At 46.6% G+C, this 23550-nt stretch overlaps 2 protein-coding genes across 8 annotated transcripts in view; one reads left to right on the top strand and one right to left on the bottom strand.

Annotated features, from left to right (window-relative positions):
* The window catches only part of GZF1 (GDNF inducible zinc finger protein 1), an 18965-nt gene extending 3889 nt beyond the window's left edge, over positions 1–15076 (top strand). For 5 of the 6 annotated variants that reach the window (XM_030023159.2, XM_030023158.2, XM_030023160.2 and 2 more), the window contains exons 2-6: positions 565–1931; positions 3848–3942; positions 4915–5082; positions 6882–7039; positions 7590–10427. In XM_030023159.2, the coding sequence (XP_029879019.1) occupies positions 586–1931; positions 3848–3942; positions 4915–5082; positions 6882–7039; positions 7590–7946 (2124 nt within the window). In that variant the 5' untranslated portion in view covers positions 565–585 and the 3' untranslated portion in view covers positions 7947–10427. Of the gene's footprint in view, positions 1–564; positions 1932–3847; positions 3943–4914; positions 5083–6881; positions 7040–7589; positions 10428–14845 lie in introns of those variants that run through there. The other variant, XM_041125290.1, reaches the window with a different exon arrangement.
* NAPB (NSF attachment protein beta) lies at positions 10947–23550 on the bottom strand. Of its 2 annotated transcripts, none has more exons than XM_030023162.2 (11): positions 23192–23550; positions 20549–20628; positions 19780–19896; positions 18604–18650; positions 18404–18481; positions 17332–17387; positions 16801–16885; positions 15072–15176; positions 14715–14783; positions 14279–14329; positions 10947–13758 (listed from the first exon to the last, which is right to left on the bottom strand). In XM_030023162.2, the coding sequence occupies exons 1-11, from the start codon at positions 23287–23289 to the stop codon at positions 13654–13656; spliced, it is 891 nt and encodes a 296-aa protein (XP_029879022.1). In that variant the 5' UTR covers positions 23290–23550; the 3' UTR covers positions 10947–13653. The 2 variants fall into 2 exon arrangements, with proteins under 2 accessions (XP_029879022.1, XP_029879021.1); XM_030023161.1 differs by lacking the exon at positions 23192–23550 and adding an exon at positions 22667–22698.

Genomic DNA, 23550 nt, shown 5'->3' with positions numbered 1-23550 from the left:
AATATGATTATGCAGTCTCCTATGCTTTGGTCAGTTAAGCATTTGGAATTTTATCTGAGTCTTGTTTAAAAGTCTTATCTCAAAAGCCTGTTTAAGGAGGTGTTTATTTAGGATTGCAGTTAACTTTTACTTAATCTTACCTTTCTGTTATTGCCTGATTAGGAGGGAGGATAATTTCTTAATTCCACATGCCTTAATGAGAGCATTTATTTTGATCTTCCTCTGTTTGCTTTGTCCCTATTACGGCTTCTAATAGTCTCTAGTTTTTCAGGTGACTTTAGAGCTGAGATTTAAACTCAAATTAACTTCAGAGAAACCTCTGTGTATGCCCGGCGGCATGGCTTTAGATATGACCACTTAGGGTGACACTTTTGGAAATCTGCACTTCTAGCCAGACTTTTCACAATGCTTCTTTGAAAGTCTGGTCTCTTAAGCTCAAGCAGCTTAAGTGCTTAAATCTGAAGTGAAGCATTCTCAAAAGTCTGGACGTGACTTTTGGCCGCTGAAATCTTTTGAGTTTTGTTAGCTTCCGTGCAAATAGCTAACTTGCAATGTTGTTAACAGCTTTTTGCAGAGAGAAGAAAGATGGAAAGTAATGCAGTTTTACTGGAATCCAAGTCCTCTCCTATCAACCTTCTGAATGAAATGCATCAGCTGCGTCTCCTGGGCCACCTCTGTGACGTGACTGTCAGCGTGGAGTACCAAGGTGTCAGGGCAGAGTTTGTGGCTCACAAGGCTGTATTGGCAGCAACAAGCAAGTTTTTCAAGGAGGTGTTCCTTAATGAGAAGGGCATGGATGGCCCAAGGACCAACGTGTTCTTGAATGAGGTCCAGGTTGCTGATTTTGCTTCATTTCTTGAGTTTGTCTATACTGCTAAGGTAGAAGTGGAAGAAGACAGAGTGCAGCGTATGCTAGAAATAGCTGAAAAGCTGAAGTGCTTGGACCTCTCGGAAACTTGCTTTCAATTAAAGAAGCAGATGCTTGAATCGGTGCTGTTGGAGTTGCAAAACTTCTCAGAATCACAGAATTCTGAGGAAGAGGGCACTACCCAGCCAAGCATTTTGCTCGAGTCCAAAGCAGCTGCTGTGGCAGAAGCTGACCAGGCAGACTGTCTTCTGGATCCTCCAGATTCCCCAGTAGACAGGTCCAGCAATGGAATGTCTCCTGAGATGCCGGCTACCAAGTCAAAAGAGAAAATGGACAAAAAGAAGGAAATGATGAAGCCTCCTTATGCCAAAATCAGAAGGGCAAGTGGGAGACTGGCTGGGAGGAAAGTATTTGTGGAAATCCCGAAGAAGAAGTACACAAGGCGGCTGAGAGAGCAGCAGAAGAATGCAGAGGTTGCTGTTGAAGAAAACAAACATCCTGAAGACCAGGATATGTGTGATATGGAGAGGGAGGAGGAGCAAGCAGAGAAGAACATCAAACCTGAGAGCGAAGAATGTGATGGCAACTTTGAATTGGAAGAAAACCTGAAAAAATCCGAAGAGGATAAAAAGAAACGAGGCAGTAACTTCAAGTGCAGCACATGCGAGAAGGAATTTCTGTATGAGAAAAGTTTTCTCAAGCACATAAAGCACAGCCACGGCATTGCAGCTGAAATTGTTTATCGGTGTGAAACCTGCAGTCAGACCTTTGCCAACCGGTGCAACCTAAAAAGCCATCAGCGCCACGTCCACAGCAGCGAGCGCCACTTCCCTTGTGAGCTCTGCGGTAAGAAGTTCAAGAGGAAGAAGGACGTCAAGAGGCACATTCTCCAGGTTCATGAGGGTGGTGGGGAGCGTCATCAGTGCCAACAGTGTGGAAAGGGGTTGAGCTCCAAAACTGCCTTGAGGCTCCATGAAAGGACGCATACAGGCGACAAGCCTTATGGGTGCACAGAGTGTGAGGCTAAATTTTCTCAGCCTTCTGCACTTAAAACACACATGAGGTATGAACAGACTTAACTGGCCTTGTTAGATTCTGGGGGGAGAAGCAGAATCCCCTGGAACACACCTTGAGCCTTCCAGTGAAGTGGGGATGTAAAACGTGACTGACTGGAAAGTGTCTGTATTGCCTTTTTTCGTTCCCCCTGCTTTTCAGGTTAAGGGAGTTGCGGTAATATAAGCCAAAGTAGAGGTGCATGGGCTGAGGCCTGCTGCTGCTGCTGAAGCACACAGTTAACTTTTCTCACGGGAGGAGTGTCAATGGGACGTTTCACATGAGAATAGCAACCCCCGTGCCAAATTATTTATAGGATTGGGGCTATAATTATGTCAGCTAATTTGATGCCTCTTTATAGTCAATAGAATAATGTTATGCAATAAGTATGAAAATACTCTGAAGAGATTTGGCTATATATTAAATTGAAGAACACCAGATTTGGGTGCTAAGCATAGAAAAAAACTGATATGTGACTAGAAAGGGGCTAACATGTCACCATCTGGAGGCGAGTAAAGCACTGAAGACACCCATGCAGAGCTGATGAAGTCAGTTGTAGTGCTTATATTGCAGTGAGACTCAAAGGTGGAGGTGCAAACACATGAAAGTTCATGGAGAGACATTTTTATCAAGGCAAAAATTCTAGCTATTAAGAGCTTTAGCCTGCTTTTATCAGTCTACCAAAGCGGTCATCTGCAACCAAAGTTCAGGTTATAGCTAGGGCATAAGCGTGGAGAGGGAGGTACAGAAGAAAGATCCCAAAGTACTACTACTCGGATCCAAAAAGAGAATGCAGTGGTGTTAGCGTATTCCTAGGTGGCATTCCTAGGCAAGGTAGAAGCGTTCATTAACCACTGCTTTGTTTCACTGCCTGTTTTGAAGTCAGTGGGTTTACTCCCAGTGGTAGAAAGCACGTCCAGAAGCATAACTTTTGCTAGAGTGCTGCTATGATGTTATTGCCGATGCAGTGCTGTATGGCATCTCTCTTTCATCGTGTGTCCTTTCCTAACCACAACTTTGTGCTGCTTAAAAATTACTTTTTAGTGTAAGTGGAGTTTCTCCTCCGTTGTGTACCACTATGACTATTCAGTAAGCTTGTTGAATGCTGGAAACTCAGTGCTGTCCTAACTTGTGTATCGTGACAGTCTGTGGTGAGAATTTCTCATCTTTTTTTCTATACATTTTTACATCTATGGTGTTCCTGTTGATGTATATTACCATGAAAACTGGCCTCTGTTGACTGTGTTCCTGCAGGACTACTCAAAAGAGTCCTGAAGCGTGTGTGGGCTCAAAAATTTAAGATAGAGTAAACTGGCACAGGCAGCAGTTCTGTAAACTGCCCTTCCTGTACACACAGCCTTCCTCGGGAGACAATACCACAAGCTTGGGGTGACAGCAAGAAAACTGACTGTATGAAAGTGGCATGTTTTCATTCTGCTCCTTGGGTGCCACTTGTTCCAGAGTAGCCAGTCATTCTATACTTGATGGCCCTGCAGGAGCAGCATGCCAGGGAACACCTCTCACGTTCTGTGTGGAATATTCTATTGATGGTGTCAGCAATATAAAGGTACATGCTTTACTTCAGATCCCAAGATGGTTACATTTTTCTTTCAGTCTGTCTATCTGGATACAAGTTTTCTAAACTTTACTCAATTTTTACCTTCAAGATTTGTTTTTACCCTAAAGAAGTTTCTGGGTCTGAGCCTTGATCATGCAGCACATGCGTGATCGAGCAATAAAAGCAGTACTTGCAGAAACCACAATGCAGAATTTGGCCCAGCTGAAAGTATTTTTTAAAAGACACTAAACTCTTGCGCAGGCATACAGTCACTCATCAGAGAGCAGCCACAAAGTAAAGACAACTTGCATTGTGCTGCAAAGGAAAGAGATATACCTCGGTGGTTTAATGTTGCTTTCTCATTTCAGAATCCATACTGGTGAAAAACCTTTTGTCTGTGATGAATGTGGTGCCAGGTTCACTCAGAATCACATGCTTATATATCACAAACGATGTCACACAGGTAAGGCTTTCTTTTACAGTGTACTACGTATAGGAGGAGGCCTGCTGTGAAACCAGGAGATCTTATTTTCATTCAGAAAATGCTTTTTTGTTGTTGTTTTTTATATAAAATCAGATGTTCTCATCCCTAGACACAATTTCACTGAGAAAGGTTCCTATAGGTGGATAGGCAGACAGTGGAGAGAGTAAAAGGAGGTGATTAAAAAGGAGTTCCCATCTGGCTGGGATCCAATGTCTGAAGTGTGGGCTGAGGCTGCTTTGGATAGTCTTCGATATCCAAAGATCTGTCATCAATAAAAGGTCTAGCTGAATTCTTAAGAGAAAAATTATTTCTCTAGAAGTCTGGAACAGTTAGCCCAAGGAATAGAAAACAGCTGTCTTGGCTTATTCTGATCTTTTTAAAAGCACGTGTCCTTCTCCTGGCTATCCTATATGGTGTAAATTGGTGTTTTGAATTGACCCTTCATACCACCTGCGAGTTGTGTGTGGTACTTTTGCATCTCTTAATTGACCTGTCTTAAAACTGTCTGCCTTCTACCAGTAACTTGTAACTAAATGTGGATAGCAGAAAACATTAAATTACAATGAAATACAATTCCAAGAACACCTTTTCGAGACATGTATAATTAAAATTGGCTGCTTACAGGCAGAGGCTGTTCATCAGAGGCATGCAGCGTTGTGTTTATGATCAGAGTAAGCCAGAATACTCCAAAGATGGTGAGAAGACTGCTAGCTTCAGATCTCTCTGGGCTTTTCATATATTACTATTGGTGTACTGTTGGATACGTGTGGTTGCACTTGCAGGGTTTTATGCAGATGTCTTGTGGGAAAGCTCTGTGCCTTGTGCAGAGATCGCTGCTGTCACTGTGGCCCCTTCAGATCCTTTTGTGAGGCTGGTGTGTGATTCATTTGCATGTAATAGCGTTCAGTTTTTGCGTGTGATATTTAATTCTCCTGTTCACCCTTGCTATAGGGGAAAGGCCTTTTATGTGCGAAACATGTGGGAAGAGCTTTGCCTCTAAGGAGTACTTGAAACACCATAACAGAATCCATACTGGATCCAAGCCATTCAAATGTGAAGTTTGCTTCAGAACGTTTGCACAGAGGAACTCGCTTTACCAGCATATAAAAGTTCACACAGGTAGGATGTGCTCTTTTTGGTTTGAAACAAACCATCACAATTTAAAGACGTAGACCTCACAGTTGCTTAATTCAGACAAGGGATTTCTCAGCTGGGATTTCCCATTACTTTTAATTCCTACCCTGCATGCATGTTTTCATGCCTGATGCAGTGTGTTCTTTCATGCACTTCCCTTCTCCCAGTACTCCCTGTGCTTCTTACCGAATTACAGCAATTCTCTGAAATACTTCCAAGAGCTGTGCAGATAGTGTTAATAATGCTGCCAGGATTATTAGTGACCGAAGAACTATGTCCATTTCAGCTCTGAGCAAAGCACTACAGAGTGCTGATCTCGTTCTTGTCCGCTTGCCCACCTTTCATATTTGCATTCTCTCCTGCTTGGATTTTCTCTTCAGTGTATTTTTTTAAGTTTTCTTATCCGCTCTCTCAAAGTCCACATTACTCAGCAATACAGCAGGTTGCAAATACTCGTGTTACTTCCATCATGTAGTAAATACCACGTTTTCTCATCCAGCACCACCCTGTAGGAAGCATCCTTCCCAATATTCTCTGTTAACAAAATTCTTGTTTGGCTGCCGTGCCTTGCTCTTTCTTTACTTCCTGCATCTCTGTGTCTAGTGTGGCGTCACTGTAGGGGGAGCAGGGGACATTGGCATGGCAGTGCTGACGCTAACAGTTTTTTCCTGTTCTAGAATGTCATCTCTTTTTCTGTGACACCACTTCCATCTGTTAGAAAGTTTTTTGGCATCCCTTTTTCTACCTTAGCCAAGGAAGAAGTAAACATGTGGTTGTTTCAAAAAGTGCTTAATACAGTGACTGTGGCAGAACAGTTTATGATGTATTTGGAGAGAACCTAGTGGTTATGAGCAGCTCTTGTACTCGTGCTCACAGAATGTACCTTGTAAATAGGAAAACTTGTATTCTGGGCAGGACTTCAGTCGCTAATGGTAAATACATAGAAGAATGTGGAGGCTTCAGTAGTTGCACAGATTTATGCAGGCTATGGATCTAGGCCTTACTCTGTCAAGTATCTGCTTACTTCAGATGTGTCAAAATTTACCCAGCTGAGAATTCTGAAAACATCTTGGTTTTTTTCTGAAGGTGCTTGTGTGTGCCTTATCGCTTCATGAAGTACAGGGGTTACTTGAGGTTCCCCAGTGAGCAGCACTCGTAATACCCCCGTGTCGTGGTTTAACCCCAGCCAGCAACTAAGCACCATGCAGCTGCTCACTCACTACCCCCCCACCCAGTGGGATGGGGGAGAGAATCAGGAAAAAAAAAGTAAAACTCATGGGTTGAGATCAGAACAGTTTTAATAGAACAGAAAAGAAGAAACTAATAATGATGATAATAATAAAATGACAATAATAATAAAAGGATTGGAATATACAAGTGATGCACAATGCAATTGCTCACCACTTGCCAACCGATGCCCAGTTAGTTCCTGAGTGGTGATCCCCCCACCCCCCCCAATTCCCCCCAGTTTATATACTAGACAACATCACATGGTATGGAATACCCCTTTGGCCAGTTTAGGTCAGCTGCCCTGGCTGTGTCCTGTGCCAACTTCTTGTGCCCCTCCAGCCTTCTTGCTGGCTGGGCATGAGAAGCTGAAAAATCCTTGACTTGGTCTAAACACTGCTGAGCAACAACTGAAAACATCAGTGTGTTATCAACGTTCTTCTCACGCTGAACCCAAACATAGCACTGTACCAGCTACTAGGAAGACAATTAGCTCTATTCCAGCTGAAACCAGGACACCCTGACATCACCCCTTTGATGCTGTGCTCTGCTTTCAGGTGAACGACCCTATTGCTGTGACCAGTGTGGTAAGCAGTTCACACAGCTGAACGCGCTGCAGCGTCACCATCGAATACACACCGGGGAGAAGCCGTTCATGTGCAATGCCTGTGGGCGAACTTTCACTGACAAGTCCACCCTCCGACGGCACACTTCGGTAAGAACCTGTCATCCCACTGCCTTGTAGCCCTAGAGCCTTCCTCCGTGGCCACGTGCTGACCTGTCAACTTTGTCAGGCCTGGAGGGGACTTGTGTCCAGTTTTTGTTGCGTTTAGCACATTGTCCTCTCTCCAATGTGGCATTACAATACTCAAATGGTTTGTGTTGAGTCCCGAGTCTGCAGTGAAGCCATTCTTAATCCATTGTGGCATAGCCCATGTAGGTCACGCCTGAGGACTCTTCAGTCGCGCATTGGTTCTGTGACCACTGAGCATGTTCCCCATGCAACTGGCAAGTGACAGAAGTCACTTTCTGGGTCAGGCTCTCTGCTGGACCTGTTAGATGCTTTATGAAAACAGGAAGCTCACCAGGGACACACACATTAATGCCGGGATGTATACTGCCCTAGCTTTGGGATAGTTAGGTGGGATGAAAAGAGAGACCGTTAGTACCAGCATCAAGTATGAGCTGGATCCAGGCTTTTGCCTCCCAGACAGTCATCATGTGTTCAACCCTCTGGGTTTTTTCCCCCTTTTTTTTCCCCTCAGATACATGATAAAAACACACCCTGGAAGTCCTTCCTTGTCATTGTTGAAGGAGCATCTAAGAATGATGAAGGTCACAAAACAGAGCTTCCCGATGAAGAATATGATGTGTCACCTAAACTACCAGAGAAGCTGCTGTCTTTCTCTGAAAACAGCCACTATCAAAACTTGACTGCTGTCCCAGGGAGTGTGACTGCACTGCATGACAACGGTTCTGCCACAGGAACAGACTGTAAGTCAGATGGGACTCCGGGACCCCAGGAAGCCCTTATAGCTACCACTTTAAGTGAGCTGACAGTGCTGCATACACAGACAGACTCTATTCAGCCACAGCTTCATGCTCTGGTGAATATGGAATAATTTGGTATTTACAAATCCAGTTTAAGCTGCACCCTTTGTATAGTCCTTTGACTTTGCCAATAACCTACTGAGGGAACTAGGGGAAGCTATGACAAGGAAGCAGGGCTAGATGTGAAACACATGCACTGGGTTTCCAGAATTTCCTCCAAAAAGTCATGACCCACCTCCAACGCATACTGCTCCATCTCCTGAAGGTAGCACAGAGTAACACCACACCAGGGTGGTGGTAGAGGAGGCAGAGGTCCCAGGAAGTTTATTCCCTATGAATAAAAGGGTGTAGTTCAGCTTGTTTGCTCTAGCTGGCCTGCAGTGAAAGTAAGTACCTACATTCAGATAGGTTATAAAGAAAGTGCGAGTTTGATTTCCAGTTGATTTGATGACACATGTACAATCAAGAGAAATTATGTTGTTTCTCAGCCTAGTAGCTTAGTGAAATTAATTGCATTTTTCCTAGTGGAAATTCATACATAAAATAAGTTTTACTAAATTGCTTTTCAGGAAATGTTGGTTTATCTCTGCTTTTGCCAAAGATCCAAGCAGTGAGCCAGCTCACTCCTTGGGAATATGAGTGGGAGCAAGCTTTGGAAAGATCTGGTTTCATTCCAGGAGTTTGGATTCTCTAATAGCAAAATGGGCAAGTGGGAGCCAAGTGCTGCATGTGTACAGGTGGTGGCATTATTCTTACATTTCAGTGAAACCTGGTGCAGTTTGACACTTGCATTCATTCAGTCTTCATCTTCTAACTGCTCCAGCTTACATAGAACTTGGCACTTAAGAGACCAAAACATCTCTTGTAAAAGCGTCTATGAAAAGTAGTATTTCAGCTATGCTGGAAAAGCTAGTGTAAAGAGACAGCTTACTGGCATTTTCCTGTTAACTTGCGTCTAAGCCATTTTCTGCTGGTTCAGATAGGTCAGCAATGCTCTTTTCTCCACCATCACTTAAACACTGCTGTTGCTCAGAATGGCAGACCTACTTTTAAATTAAGTAATACTCCGGTGGGAAAAGTTAACGACTGTTTTGCTGTCGAGTTGCTACAGCTAATTCCACCAGTGCAAGAGTCGCCAGAGGTAAATTCAGTTACAAACGGGAGGCAGTCAGGGTTCATGTGACTAATGGCATAAAAAGATGCAAATAAGTGAAAAATGTACTGGACTATTCAAGGGGTTTAGGCCTTTATTTCCCAGATTGTGAATACTTTGTAAGACTGATGTTGGAATCTGAATGGCAGTTTTAGGCTACTGTCTGTTTAACTGTCCCTCCCCAGTGAGGTGTTCAGAGGCAGGCCTTAGGAACGTAAGTAAGTGATGAATAAACTTAAAAGTTCAAAGGCTTACTAGCATCTGCTGCTAAATTTTAGTAAATAACCCTGGCAATGTGCCTTTTTTTGCTTGTTTTAAATAAGGAAATGTGACAAAGTGAGCACAGGGACTAAGGGTGCCAAGTATGACTTCTGTTCCGCCCACGCTCCAAAACTGCAATTTCACACAGCCTCCTCCAATGCCGGCTGGGTTTGGATCCCAGTGCCACCAATCACTATGAGAATCATGCTTCTATTTGGGCATTTCTTACCAAGACAGACAGATCTTCCCTTAATATCTCCCCCCCTTTCCCCAGGGAGTACACCTTCTTGTTCTCCTCAGTTGCACCCAGTAGCTGGGAAAGCTGTTGTACGGGGAAACCTGAGAGTTTCTGTCCAGGGTAAGCATTTTCTGTGTTTCCTTTGCCAAGACCAAAGCTGGGCTGGAATGAGGAAGTTACTTTGGTTGCCTTCAGTTTAACCTCACTGGAGTACCCGGGAGGATTTGGGGTATTTATTTTCCCTGTGGAGGGAAGGAACCTTTGAAATAGTTGGCATTGGCAAAGAAACATCTGACTGGGACGACTCTTGGTTTTGGGAGCAGCAGTGAATGAATCAATCAACAGCAGCTTGCTGGTATGGTTAATGCTTCAAACTCAGGACCAGATTCCCAGTGCCACCATGTGAAAATCTAGAGCTTTTCAAATTCATTTTTCTGTTTCTCCTTATTTTACTATTAATGTAGTATTTCCACAGAAACTTTCTCAATTGAAACTGTGAGAAAAACTTTCTGAAGGTAAGCACAATCAAGCCTTGTTAGGGCCCGTTCTAAGGCTTAGGGGTTGGCAAAGCAATAAAGATACCCAAACTGTGGCACAGAGCTATTTTTGAACCGTAAAGGGACGTCTGATGTGTTACCATGGAATCATAACTTAATCTATAGAAAGGGAACTTTTTTTAAAAGAGAACACTTCCAAGAGCTTATATTTGAAATATTTATTCAATCAAGCACGATGTTCCTGTTGAAGCTCAGTCATTCCCAACAATCAGTGTAAAGAGTTTGTAGATATATTTAAAATCTGAGCATTAGTACCTGTAGCCAGGGAAACTTTTGTACTCCATGAATGTACGGAAGTGAGTTACTCGTATGAACTGTTCTTATTAAAATATCGAAATCTTAAGACTGACCCTTCCAGTGCCTTGATGATCGTATCGAGCGTTTCTATCCCCTCCATGTACCGCACAGACCCCCAGCGCTGGGAATGGACGACTGGGACTGGGTAAGTCCTAACTCGGCTCTACGGCAGGCCTGAAGCTGCCGGGTGCCACTCTTCTTCCTCAGGCCTGTCACTAGAGAGTGGCAGTACAGCGCTGCGGAAGCCTGGGCTAGGGTTCTTGGAGCCTACCTTTAGCTAGATGTTAAGAAACATACCTGAAAAAACAGGATATGTGACGCTTTGGGACATTCCCCTTTCCTACAGATGACATGTTGTACCACAGGCGATTAAGTGGTGTGACAGTCACTGTAAAATGAGCAGCCAGTGCTTTCCTATACAAGTATTCACCCTTAACTGGTCACCTTGACATAGGAAGCACTATGCATACTGGCTTTCAGCATCACACCCTACAGCTTTTCGTCAGGCTCTAGCTTTAGCCTGCCTTTTGCATTTTCCGGGAAAGAACATTTATCACTACTTACATTCATGGTTTTCACTTTATTAATGTACAGATTCACACAAAACATTATATTCTTGCTAAGGCCATTTCATTAATAAGTTTTCATAGTACAGAATTGTGTACTGGAGGGAAAATACAGCAGAGTGGCAGATCATCATTTTAAAACTGTCACAATTTACCACTGATACACCAGAGGACATGCTGTGTAGCCTACTTATACAGAACTAACACTTGTATTTTAATGAGATTACTCCAGAGCACAGTAACAGACCACACAACCCCACAGGTACGGTCTTCTGGTCCACCAGCTCCATACACATCTTATCGCAACTGTGCCTAATTAATACTGACAACTGGAAAAGTGAACAAAAAAAGGCATAAAACACTCGCCTCGGTTCTGTGTGACGCTAGGAAAAGTAAACCGCCCAGCCTGCGCTTCCCCTCACCAAGGCTCCAAAGGTGTTGGATACAAGTCAAGACAAACCCGTGAATACAATGGGTCTTTGCTCGCTAAGAAAACAGGTAAATTAAACAAAAAGGGTTCCAACCCCATCCTTTTACCACAGGTGAGTTCAGCAGCAGTTACATCTTTAGGCCCTCTTGTCCAAGACGAGATCAAATCTGCAGCTAATCCATCTTTTTGCGGTAAGATTACCTACATACCATGCCAGCTGCGTCCTAAGCCCAGTATTTTCTCTGCCCTGTGGAGGTGGCACAAGCGCGCAAAGGACTCTGCTACAGGAACGGGACACCCTCAGAAAACGTCAGTCATTCCTCCTTTCTGATGAGCTGAGGTGTGCCCCCATCTCTGAGCATCTCCGGAAGACCCAGACCCCAACCCCAGGCTAAATGGAACTGAAAGTATTTCTTTGCCAAGTTTGTGGGAAGGACAGACACGACGCATGGTGGTCTAAGTTAAAGTGATGGTTTTGTTGCGGACAGAGGTCGATCACGAGCAGTAGCCTTAAAAACACATCTGAGAAGTGAAAGTGAAGTTGCTTAGAAGAAGGAGCATCGTCCAGGCTTTTTCAGTGCACTCACCTTGCCAGTTTTGCACAGCTCATGGGTCTTTCCTGTCAAGTTAGGATGCACAGAATAGTCTAGGGAAAATAAGTGACCAGTGAGATCAGTCAGGAACACAAAAAAATAATTTGGCATGTACCAGGAGCATTTTCTTTTCCATAAGCCAGTGGTAAAGTACCACTTCAATAGAACTAAACCCTTTAGACCAATAAGCCAGACTATGTTCTACTCAAATATCTAGATTAAAAACAAAAAACTGAAGAAAGGAGAAGTGCAAAAGCCAGCATTTTGGTTGCCGGAGAGTATTGCTTCATCACAAGAAACAACAGGCAGAGTCCACGCTGGGCACTACTGTGATACTCCTGCTCTGGCCATGGAGGAGGGCCCACTTAAACAGCAGTTGTGCCAAATAAAGCAGTTAATTAATTACTTTTTCATTCTTTATATGTCAGTAGCACAGCTGAAAAATCTCTTCATTGCAGAGAAATACTGAGTGACAACTCCCCTTCTCCCAACAAATTGCATAGACTCCCAAGTCCCTCAATATATACACGAAATAATAGGTAGCTTAATCATCGCTCGTTAAACAAAGCATTGCACAGAAGAGCCTTGCTTGCAGACATTTTAAAACACCTTTCTAAAATTACTGCAGGAATTTTTAAACGCATCTACACCTTTTCAAAGCAAGCTCGATTCATCTGTCACCCAGACGACTTAACGTTTCTGTATAACAGCAAGTCTCAGTCAACACCTTTGCACATCACAAGAACGAGGCAGCTTCGCTAACAGCAGAGAGGTCAGAAACTAACGGGTATTGCCTGGCGCACACAAAAGACCTGTAGCAGAGACGGCAGCAGGAGTTCGTGTAAATGAAAAGTTAGAAAAATAGATTATTACTCGGGTCAATTCATCTCAGGGTAGGAGGGATGGGATGCACCACAAAATAAAGGAAGTGGAAAAATAGATCCAAGAAAATATAGAAGAACCTTACATTTTATATTTAGATCTGAAATACAAAATACACCGTTAACTAGGTCTACTCGCAACAACTGTCCGGAGGGCTAACACCAATCTCAGCAGTCCTGTCCCCTAGCGTGTAATGCTTTCAGCACAAGGTCATTACATATTTTGTATTTATAGGTGCACACATGTATCTGTATAGGATGTATACACACACATGCATACTGTATGTAAGAGTCACAAAGCCTTTCACTAGCACCATTAAAAAAGCTCAATCATTTTAAAAAAAACCAAACAAGATCCAAGTCTATCTGACAGAGGTCCATTTAGAAACAGAAAACGGTAACAATACAGCAACAGCTCAGAAGCAATTATTTGTACTGTACTGGCACAGACAAAATATTTACATGCTGTAATCGATGGTATTGAGCCTTAAGACAGAACAGCAGGAAAAAACGGTAGTTGCAAGTGCAGACTTTGGGTTCATCAGCTAACAAAACCAAGAAAGGATTTCTGCCAGAAGTACTTCTTTTGCCTCAGAGAGATCTGCCAGTGATACCCAGAGCATCGCTTCTCATCTACCCATGTTGTCACGACAAAGAGCAGGATACTAACGAAACACACAAGTCATTGGATTTGTAAGCAACAAAATAAAGCTAGATATTTTATCATGTATCCCATAGTGGTCCTTGGCTGTAACACAAGAACAGATTACTTAGGCTGCATGCCACAAATACCACGCATGATTCACTTCAGGTCCCCGTCCCCTTCTCCTTGGATTGACTTTTTGATGCGAAGCAACATGGTTGTAAGCCACTGATCCAACCGTGATATTGAATCGAATTCTTTAACCTATTAGAAAAAAATAGTTTAAATTAAGATATTGGAAAGCAAATGAGACTGCTGCAAAAGAAGTATTCTGCAGCTCTTGAAGTATGGTCTTTTAAAACTTCTACTCTTCCCAGAGAAAAAAATAAAATTAAATTAAAAGATATCTATCCAAAAACACAGAGCACTTTAAGCCACTGTCAAACACAGAAAGGAACTGGAGCAAAACTGGGCAGGATCTTTACTTAACTCTCAACCATAAACTAGTAATTTTAAAGTATTAAGTTTGGGACGTGCTAGAGCCCAGGCTGGAAGCAGCTCTGCTAGTGTCCATCTCTCCTGCAGGTTGTTTTGTGGCAGGATGTTTAAGCAGTGATGTGCCTGGTGTTCTGCTCCGCTGGACTCGGTCGCAGAGCTCGGGCAACAAGTTACCCAATGTTTAAGTGCACACATACTGGGGGGGGAAAAAAAAAAAAAAAAAAAAAAAAAAAAAGGAACAATCCACCATCCACAAGCACACCTTAGCAAATTCATGACTACTTACTGCCTCGGTGTACGCCTCGCAGTTCTGCTCCTCGTGGGCTTCCAGCAGTTTCTAGGAGAATGCCATTAAAAATTAGAAAATGCTCTGTTGCCACATGTTCCCACAGGGCCAGTGTGGGGGCATCTTGTCCCCAGGGGAGAGGGGACCTCTCCACCCACACTGCGGGGCACCCACATGTCCAGCAGCAGCACCTTCACAACCTGTTCAAACCTCCTGCCATGAACACAGAAATAGTTTGGGGCTTTTTTCTTTCAAGTTAGCTAGAATCATCATCCTGCTGCTGCAGCTACTTCCCCAAGTCTGGTATAAACCCAATGCAAAGTGAGTGATGTCCTCTAAAAGGTTCTAATAGAAGACCAAATCTATTGCAAGGTGAAAAAGCACAAAGTAAAGGGCAGTATGCATTTTCAAGCATGACTATTATTTTCATACTCACTTTCAATAGCTTGCACTCCCGTGAATCTGTGAACGCTGGGAACATTTCTTCGTATTTCTCAAGCGCAAGCTGAAAGAGAGAAGACAACCCTTACGCTTGTTTCACACAAAACTGCTTGCTTTTTATTTCAGTTTTTGCCTTCCAGTCCTAAAACCGCACAGAGAGCTTGGGAAAATATTCACAGTAAATCCAAGAGCAAGTATTCACAGTAAATCCAATTCGACACTACAGCACTTCAAGCTTCAGTCCATGCAACAGCCATGCAAATTCCCGTGCATGCAAGAATGTGTCTCAGCCGGCAAAGGTGGATTAAGAGGGATGCAAAAAGTTTGGGATAACCGCTCTGAGCCCACTGACCTTCGCGTTCAGCTCATCCACGATGAAGTGGCACAGAGCGGCTTTGAAGAAATACTCTTTCGCACTATACTTGAGCAAAGGATTATCCATCGTGTTTGTTCCAACCTAGGTGCAAAAAAGTTATTATTAGAGTTGGGAAAGAAAACTGCATCATTAAGAACTGAATTAAAAACAAAACAGCTGATTAAAATTACACACAGCGCCACACAGCTGTCTGCGAATAAAAACCATGGAAAAAAATGCCAGCGCCCATACAAAAAGCTATTGGGAAGCCAGACAGTTTTTAACTAATCGCAAGCGAAGTCAGAGACTCGCAGGCAGCTGCGAGAGCATGCCCCAGGGAGCCGCTGCACCAGTTCAGGGGTACCACACTGGCACCTCAGTATGTCCTGTCTGATGGAGAAGGGGGAAAGCAAGTCGACTCTGTGAAAACCTGCTCCAATATTAACCCTCCAGAAGCACAAAAGCAGCACTGCAAGTATTCCCAGGTAAATAAAAACCTGACACGAAGGCAGAGCAATCAAGTGTACAAATTTTGGGGGAAATTTTCTGCCAAATGGATTTGTAAATACCATCAAAAGTGTAACTGTAGATTTGCTTCCCCCGGCCTTTCTCCAGAAACAACAGGATTTGTGGGAAAAAATGCCTTCAGTAAGCTAAAGTAACTCTTAAAAGCCAAGGAGCAAACTATGTCTCTGTCCTGGTTTCAGCTTGGATAGAGTTAATTGTCTTCCTAGTAGCTGGTACAGTGCTATGTTTGGGTTCAGCGTGAGAAGAATGTTGATAACACACTGATGTTTTCAGTTGTTGCTAAGTAATGTTTAGACCAAGTCAAGGATTTTTCAGGTTCTCGTGCCCAGCCAGCGAGAAAGCTGGAGGGGCACAAGAAGTTGGCACAGGACACAGCCAGGGCAGCTGACCCAAACTGGCCAAAGGGGTATTCCATACCACGTGACGTCCCATCTAGTATAGGAACTGGGGGGAGTTGGGGCGGGGGGCTCGCCGGTCGGGGACTTAGTGGGTGTCGATTGGCGGGTGGTGAGCAATTGCACTGTGCATCATTTGCATATTCCAATCCTTTTTTCATTACTGCTGTCACTTTATTAGTGTTATCATTATCATTATTAGTTTCTTCTTTTTATATTCTATTAAACCGTTCTTATCTCAACCCACAAGTTTTACTTCTTTTCCCGATTTTCTCCCCCATCCCCCTGGGGCAGGGTGGGGGGAGCGAGTGAGCAGCTGCGTGGCGCTTAGTTGTTGGCTGGGGTTAAACCACGACAGTCTCATAAAGGCATAATCGGCCCCAAAATAAGTAAGATAGGAGCTTCTAGGCCACGGCAGTTTTGCGAGACCGACACGCTGACCTGCTTTTCATTTTCAAGAAATTTTTGGCTCACGATTTTCTCTGATTCACATCTCTCATCCAATCTGCAGCACCCTTTAAACAAGAAAACCTTTCACCCCTGACCAGACCTGAAACGTCCCATGTGTAGGACAGTCCTTAAGAATTTAGCCATGGGTAAACACAGCTGGAAAACTCAGTCTTACAGAGGAAAACTCATCACATCCCCACCACCAAGATTGCCATAACTGCCCCAATGCCAGCGCAAGGGACAGGAGCTCAGCCGCAGCTGCCGAGGGACGCGATGGCCAGCACAGGGCCAGCACCACACAGGCGCTGGCAGCCAGGCTGCCCCAGCCCCGTTGGACAAGCGCACGCCCTCACCTGCTCATAGATTTCTATCGCTTTCTGGTACTGCTCCAGCTGCGCGGCGTAGGCAGCCACCTTCAGCAGACACTTGTTGGCTGAGCTACAATCAATTATAGCATTAAAGTAAGTAATTGTGTCCTGGGAGGGGACAGAAATCCATACCCTGGTACCTCCAAGCACTACCTGTAGTACTTAGTGTATAAAAAAAGTGGGACCCAAAAGCTGCAAATTAGGGGAATTTTCTTTTTAACAGCCAAAATTAAAACACACAGAAAGGCACAAAGACCTTCAGCTCAGCACGGACCTGGTGTCAAGACACTGTTCAAACGCTCCATGCTTTCTCCACACCCAAACCGGGCACCCCAAACCAGACATGCCTTCCTGCAGGATGAGAACCTTAAACAGAAATCTAAGCAGGACTTGGGCATCCCACCAAAGGACATTTTAGAAGAGGCTGGCAGGCAAGGTGTGCAAGCGCGTGGGCCATCTAGGACAAATCCCCGTCTCCAGCCCTTCCCTGTTGTGACTCCTTATAAAGATACTTGCCTGTTAGACTCTTCTCCTTTGTAATAGTCCGCAGCCTGCTCGTAGTGTGCAATCGCCTGGGGACAGAAACATCACGCTTGAACGTCACTTGTGAAGTACAATTTTTGGTCAGACCAGCGTAGAGAGACCACATTCACAGAAGCTTTTGCATTCTGCACATAAACGGACCAGCATCATGGCACGCTGTGGGGCTTCTGGTGGAGCGAAACGCTGCCATGCATCCCCTGCACACTCAAAACACGAGGCTGCCCTTGGAAATTTGACCGTGAACTTGTTAAGTGTCCCAAACTCCAGTGCAGATTTAATACAGGTGACACTACTCTTGAGGTAATGACTACAAACACTTACAATCACAGCGCGACAAGGCTTCTGCCAGGTTTGCCACAATAGAATAAACCGCTTAACAGAACAGCCCTGACATAGCAGGGCTTGATTTAAGTGGGGCTGCACGTGGAGAGGCAACACTGAAGTCATTAACAGAGATAAATGGGATCCAACGAAGCAGAGCTGAGGAAGCCAATGATTGTCTAGAAAATAATATCTAGAAACCACAAATTTTTGTTCTGCAAACTTCCAAGCAGAAGATTTGCAGCCAGTTGAGCTGCTGCAGGATTCCTGCTCGGGACCCTTGGTTATGGAAACGAGAGAGGGTTGGTGCTGAACTGTGAACTAAAAGTAACAGCAGCCTCCTTTGGGTGCATCAGAAAATTGCTATAGAACTGCCCCACAACTTTCCCGCATTGCTTTTCAGACGTGAAAACACCACTTCAGTTGAGAAGGTTTCTCACCTGGGTGTTTCTGCCAGCCCCGCCGTGCTGTTGCTCAGCAGAGAGGCACGCAAAAGAGTCAGGATTGCCCCACCAGAGACCCGTGCTGGGAAAATCATCGCTCACCCTGTTAACACTAACTTCCAAGTTACGGCTGACTTGCACCTACATAAAGAAGCCTGGTGCCGGACAGGAGATGGGTTTTATTGGCTGCGCTGAGCTCGGCGCTGCTCTGGCCAGGGAAGGAAATGCAGCCGCCACCGCAGCACCTGCAGAGCAGTACCAGCAGTGCCCGACATCCTTACCTTTTCAATGTCTACCAGCTCAGCCTCGTAGATCTCCGCAATGGTGATGTGGTGCTTGGCAGCAATAGTGAATCGCCCCTAGAGAAGGCAGAGGTTGTACATGAGATGGGGGCTCCCCCTCCACCCAGCACACATAGCATTTACCGAGCTGCATCTCTTACAAGCACATCGGTCCACAAGCTGCCAGTGCAGCTTCTTACCATGTCAGTGTAGATATCGATAGCTGCATTTAAGCAGTTGATGGCCTCTGCAGCATGAGTGTTCAGGAAAAACAACAAAGTCAGCCAGCACATCAGATTTCCCAGCCCAAGACCTCCCGCCCTCCAAAAATCAGATCTCGGTAACATTACTCTTCATCAGATCACACACCAGCTTCTCAAATAAGTATCTACTCACACATTTATGTATATCTGGAACAACAGACATAACATTTTCAACCCCTAAGACCTACAGGTGTAACATCCCCCGCATTTTTGCACCTGTGGATCTAATCCCAATTCACCCAGCCCAAACACCCCCATCCCACCAACAGCCTGCTCGTTCGCCCTGGCAAAAATTCCAACGCTGAAAGCTAACAGTCAAAAATTAGGATGGGCAAAATACAAACGACTTGTACCCTGGGTTTGTCAGGCTGCACCCTCAAAGAGGGCAAAATTCAAAATACCAATCTCATGAACATGCAGGGGCTGCCATTTTCTGGGAAATTTGGGTGTTTTACAGTTATAAAACAGTATTATCAGCCCCGAGTTAGTTTATTCAGCACCCTGGCACAGAAAAGCATGGGTAATACTGGTGGATTGGTTGGTGTGTTTCCAAACACTCAGCTAGGGTAAAGGGAGTCAGAGGTTTTCCAGAAAACCACAACCCTGCTCTTTACAACCAGATTTAAAGAATCCAGTTCCTTTATCCTCATCCCATCAAAGGTCAGTCCGTTTTCCGCCCAACTCTCTGCCCCGAGGAAACCCCTGGGAACGGGGCTGGAGCTAAGGGCAGGGATCCCACTGTGATCCACACCTGAGAACTGCCTTAAGTATTCCTTAAGAAGTGAATGTCTCCAAAGTCAAGCTGAACCAGCAAGGAAGCTATCGAGGGGCAGTGCTTCACAACCAACGCACTGCAGCATAAGCCGAAGTGCCAGAGATCACCTAGAGATGACACCCGTACACGTGCCGATCCACACAGCAGACCAGAACGATGCCGACTAGCTCGCATTATCTGAAAGCCTATTCTGGAGAAGCAGAAGTGCAGTATTACGGCTTTCGAGTAGCATCCAGCGAGGCTCCACAGCCCCGGTGACTACTGAAAGCCTCGGCGAGCCACCTCCTCTGCCACTAAGCAGCTTTGCAAGAAGCAATCCCAGATTTCGCTCCCCTTACCTTGTGGGTCTGCTTTTTTGTAGGCGTTCCCAGCGTCCACAAAGCTGGTGGCCGAGTCGTGTTTGCTCTGCAACTGCATGTGCAGCTTGGCCGCCTGACAAAACGCATTTCCTGCAGCTGGGAGAGAAGTGCACACCCACCCCATGTACCCCTCCAGCCCGGTAACGAGCGGGATCACCACAAAACAGCAAAGCACATATCGCTTCCCAGGACCCAGAGAGGTCAAGAGATGCAACAACCCCCAATCATTTGTGTCCGGGCACTGCTCGTCTGCTGTGGATTAAGCCCGTCCCCACGGGGCACAGTGGGGGCATCCCACACGCAAGCTCATCCTTGGCAACGCATGTTCATCCTCACTACTGACTGTGCCCTGCATCTACTGGATCAGCAAGGGGGATCCCTTGGATCTTGAAGCCCATCAGGTTTGACGTCCCACCCCAAAGGTACTTCCTTGCTCGATGAGCAAATCCAGGGCAGCGTCCCTTTAGCAGGCTTCCCTGCAGAATTACAAACTTTCATTTTAAAACGGTAAACGGCACCCCGACTAATTTAACATCAGGAACATTCAGGGCACCCCCCTTTGCCCACCCTCCCAATATTTAAACGATCACAGGGCTGGGCAGAGCAGAGGAATTGCATCGCCATAGGGACCATCCCCATGGAAACAGCCTGGGATATAAAATATCCCTGCGATAATTCGCAGGAAGATGCTCGGGTTCTCGCGGGTCACCCCGGCATCAGCCACCCCAACAGCGGGGGCTGTACTCACCACTCCAGTTTTTGGCGATCTTGAACATGTTGGCAGCCCTGGTGTACATTTCGCAGGCTTCCTCCACCCTGGTGTTGCCCCTGAAATGCAACGAGAGAGCCCTTGACACCGTGCCAGAACGAAACGCAGGCCCCAAAACAGGGGCCGAAAGCTGAAATAGGACTTGGGGTGTTGCAACCCCATGCGCTCGGGCGACGTGGCCCCTCCAGGCTTGATGAGGCTGATCACCCTAATTTTAAAATGCAGGGCGAGCATCACGCTGCTCAGAGAGGGGACGGCTGGATTTGGGGGACCGGCAGCCCCCTGCCCTCGCCAGCCCTTCTCCCAGGGTGCCAGCTCATTACCAACACACGGTGGAGGTGGGGAGAAATTCAGTTAGCACCAAACAGGGTCCCCCAAGCCCCACTGCGAACGGGGAGCAGGCGGAGCTGGCAGGCACCGAGTAACCAAGCCCTTGCTAGAAAGGGGAGGCACCGTTTTTCATTGCATAAAGCAGGGACAGGGAAGCAGACAAAACCCACTCCTGAAATAGCAGCTTCGGGTTTTTGCACGTTCCTGAAGAATTTGGAGCCTGGAGCAAGCCCCCATCCGCACCTTGACTTGGGCCCCTCCTTTTTGGGAAGGAGCAGTTGACTCGTCAGAGTCTCATGAGACACTCTGCAAAAACACCTGCAGAAAGCAAACTCTAGTTAACGTGACAAACTACCATATCATTTAGAGAATGTAAAGCAAACCAAAAATTAAGAGATGCTGGACAACTTGCTGCGAAAGAACAACTCAACAGAAGCCTAACTGGTGGGTTTTAGTAGCGTAACTCGGCTCCCCGAACCGGATGATTAATGATTAATTTATCTTGAGAGAGTGAAGTTAAATATTTTTGTTTACAAAATGCAGATTTCTTCATGGACTTACTCCTATAAGCTCGGTACTGCCCTCTGCAGCACACAGTCCTGCTGACCCCCGGAAAGGGCTGCAGCACAGGAGGCAACAACATTTATTAGTGCCTTTTTTTTTTATCCCTTCCTTCTTCTGGCAGACAACCACATTTCATTTCTAAGCACAGGCGGGTTTTTTGCACTGCTTCTTGCCCTTGAAAGCCGCCTTTTGCATGAACTAAAGCCAAAGGAGGTGGTGCGAGGTAATGCTACACCCTGCAAGGCGTCCAAACCCGGGTGGTTTTCAGCCTTTTAGTCCCCAAAAAAATAAAAAAGAAAAGCACTTGTGCAAGCTAATGGAGCTCTTCAGGAAAAAAGCCCGGCTGTTGATAGTGCTTTTGGCTGGGCACTCAGCAGCCTGGGCACCCCCTTTCCCCAGGAGGATGCCGAGAGCAAAGTCACCCACCACCTCTTCTTCCATTTTAAAAGCAATTTTTCTTGCATCTATTTGTAGCCCAAGAAAATGAGAAATTTGCCTCTCGAAATCTCCGCCAGTTCGCTTCAAGGATTTGTGGCAATTTGCTGCCCGGATTATGCCCCTGGAGCACGCCCTGCCTGATTAATCTGCTGGAGGCTGGGAAGGAATTTATTTTTAAAACTTCTGCTTTTAGGGCTGCAAGCACTAGATTTTTCTAGGCTGTTGTTTAGAAACATCGAGGCCTCCACAGGAGCATCACTCCATAAATGCTCTTTTCTTAAAATTAAAAAAAAAAAAAAAAAAAAAGCCAAGATTGAGGTGGCCAAAACTGCTAGTTTTTCAAAACCCTTCCAGGCATGGCTCTCGCACTCCCAGGAGTATCTACTTTTGAGCAAAAAGACCCCGTAAAAAAGAAGCTCTGCCATTTTCTGGGGGTATCGCTTCCCCCCAGCAACCCCATCGCTCCAGAAGGTCTCCATGCCCCACGCCGTGGGCTCGGCGGTGCGAGGGGACCGCGGCTTCGCTGGGCAGAAAATCATCTGTAAAACCCCCGAGCCTGGTCCAAACCCCCCTGGAGCTGCAAAAAGCCTCAAGGAGAATGGGGGGCTTCAAGCCCCGCCCCGGCACCGTTCCCAGCAGCCCCGAGCAGAGCCTTTGGGTGCTGCCACCGCTGCCCGCTGGGGTGAGGACGCTCCCCGGCGTAAGGGGAGATGCCAGCCCTTGCCAGGGCGAACCCCGGTGACGCCACGGCCCTGAGAGGATTACCAGTGGCGAGTCCCCATCGGGATAAAGCTGGGATGAACGCAGCCGCCGTGGAGCCGGACTCGGGGACATCCCCCCCCCACAGCTGGTTGAACACGGGTTGGGGGGGGGGGCACAGGCAGGTGCCCTGAGCTGCAGAGGCCGAGTGGGCTCATCACACCGCCGTGTCCATGGGCAGCTACAGGCGAGGCAGCACCCGGGAAGGGGGGGCTGCTGGAGCACGCCCGGCCCGGCTCACCCCTGCTATGCTCGGGGGGGGGGGGCTGTGGTTTTTCTCCCCCGCTACGCCCTAACACAGCCCACCCGCAGCAGAGACTAAAGGAGACACTCACCCACGCTGGGGGGGGGGGGGGGGGGGGGGGGGCACAGCACCCGGGCGGGCAGGGCAGGAGCTGGGCAGGCACCCACGCACACCGCCACCCCCCCCCCCCGGCTTTTGCAACCCTTCCCTTCGCACACGGCGCACCCCCAACCCCCTTATAATCCGGGCACCCCCGTTTGCAATTCCCCCCCGCCAGCCCCGCTCACCCGAAGAGCCCCCGCAGGAAGGAGTGGGAGCCCTTCACCCGCTTCTCGGCCTCCGCCATCAGCTGCACGGCCTCCCGCTCCTTGCCCGTGCTGTCCATCGCGGCGGGCCTCCTTCGGCCTCCTCCTCCTCCTCCTCCTCCTCCTCCTGCACCGGCGGGCGCGTGCACGAGGGGGGAGGGCGGCGGCGGGCGCGTGCACGGGGGCGGGGCGTGTGCATCACGGCGCGGCGTTGCAGGGTGCACGGGGCAGTGCTGCAGGATGCGTGATGCACGGCGGCACCTCGCACGATGTTGCACGTTGCTGCACGATGTTGCACGATGCACGCTGCTGCACGTCACACGACGCACAATGTGGCACGA

This window comes from Aquila chrysaetos, chromosome 8, assembly GCF_900496995.4.
Source record: "Aquila chrysaetos chrysaetos chromosome 8, bAquChr1.4, whole genome shotgun sequence".
Lineage (NCBI taxonomy): Eukaryota > Metazoa > Chordata > Aves > Accipitriformes > Accipitridae > Aquila > Aquila chrysaetos.
Note: the sequence above shows the minus strand (reverse complement) of the source record. Positions and strands in the feature narration are given on the sequence as shown.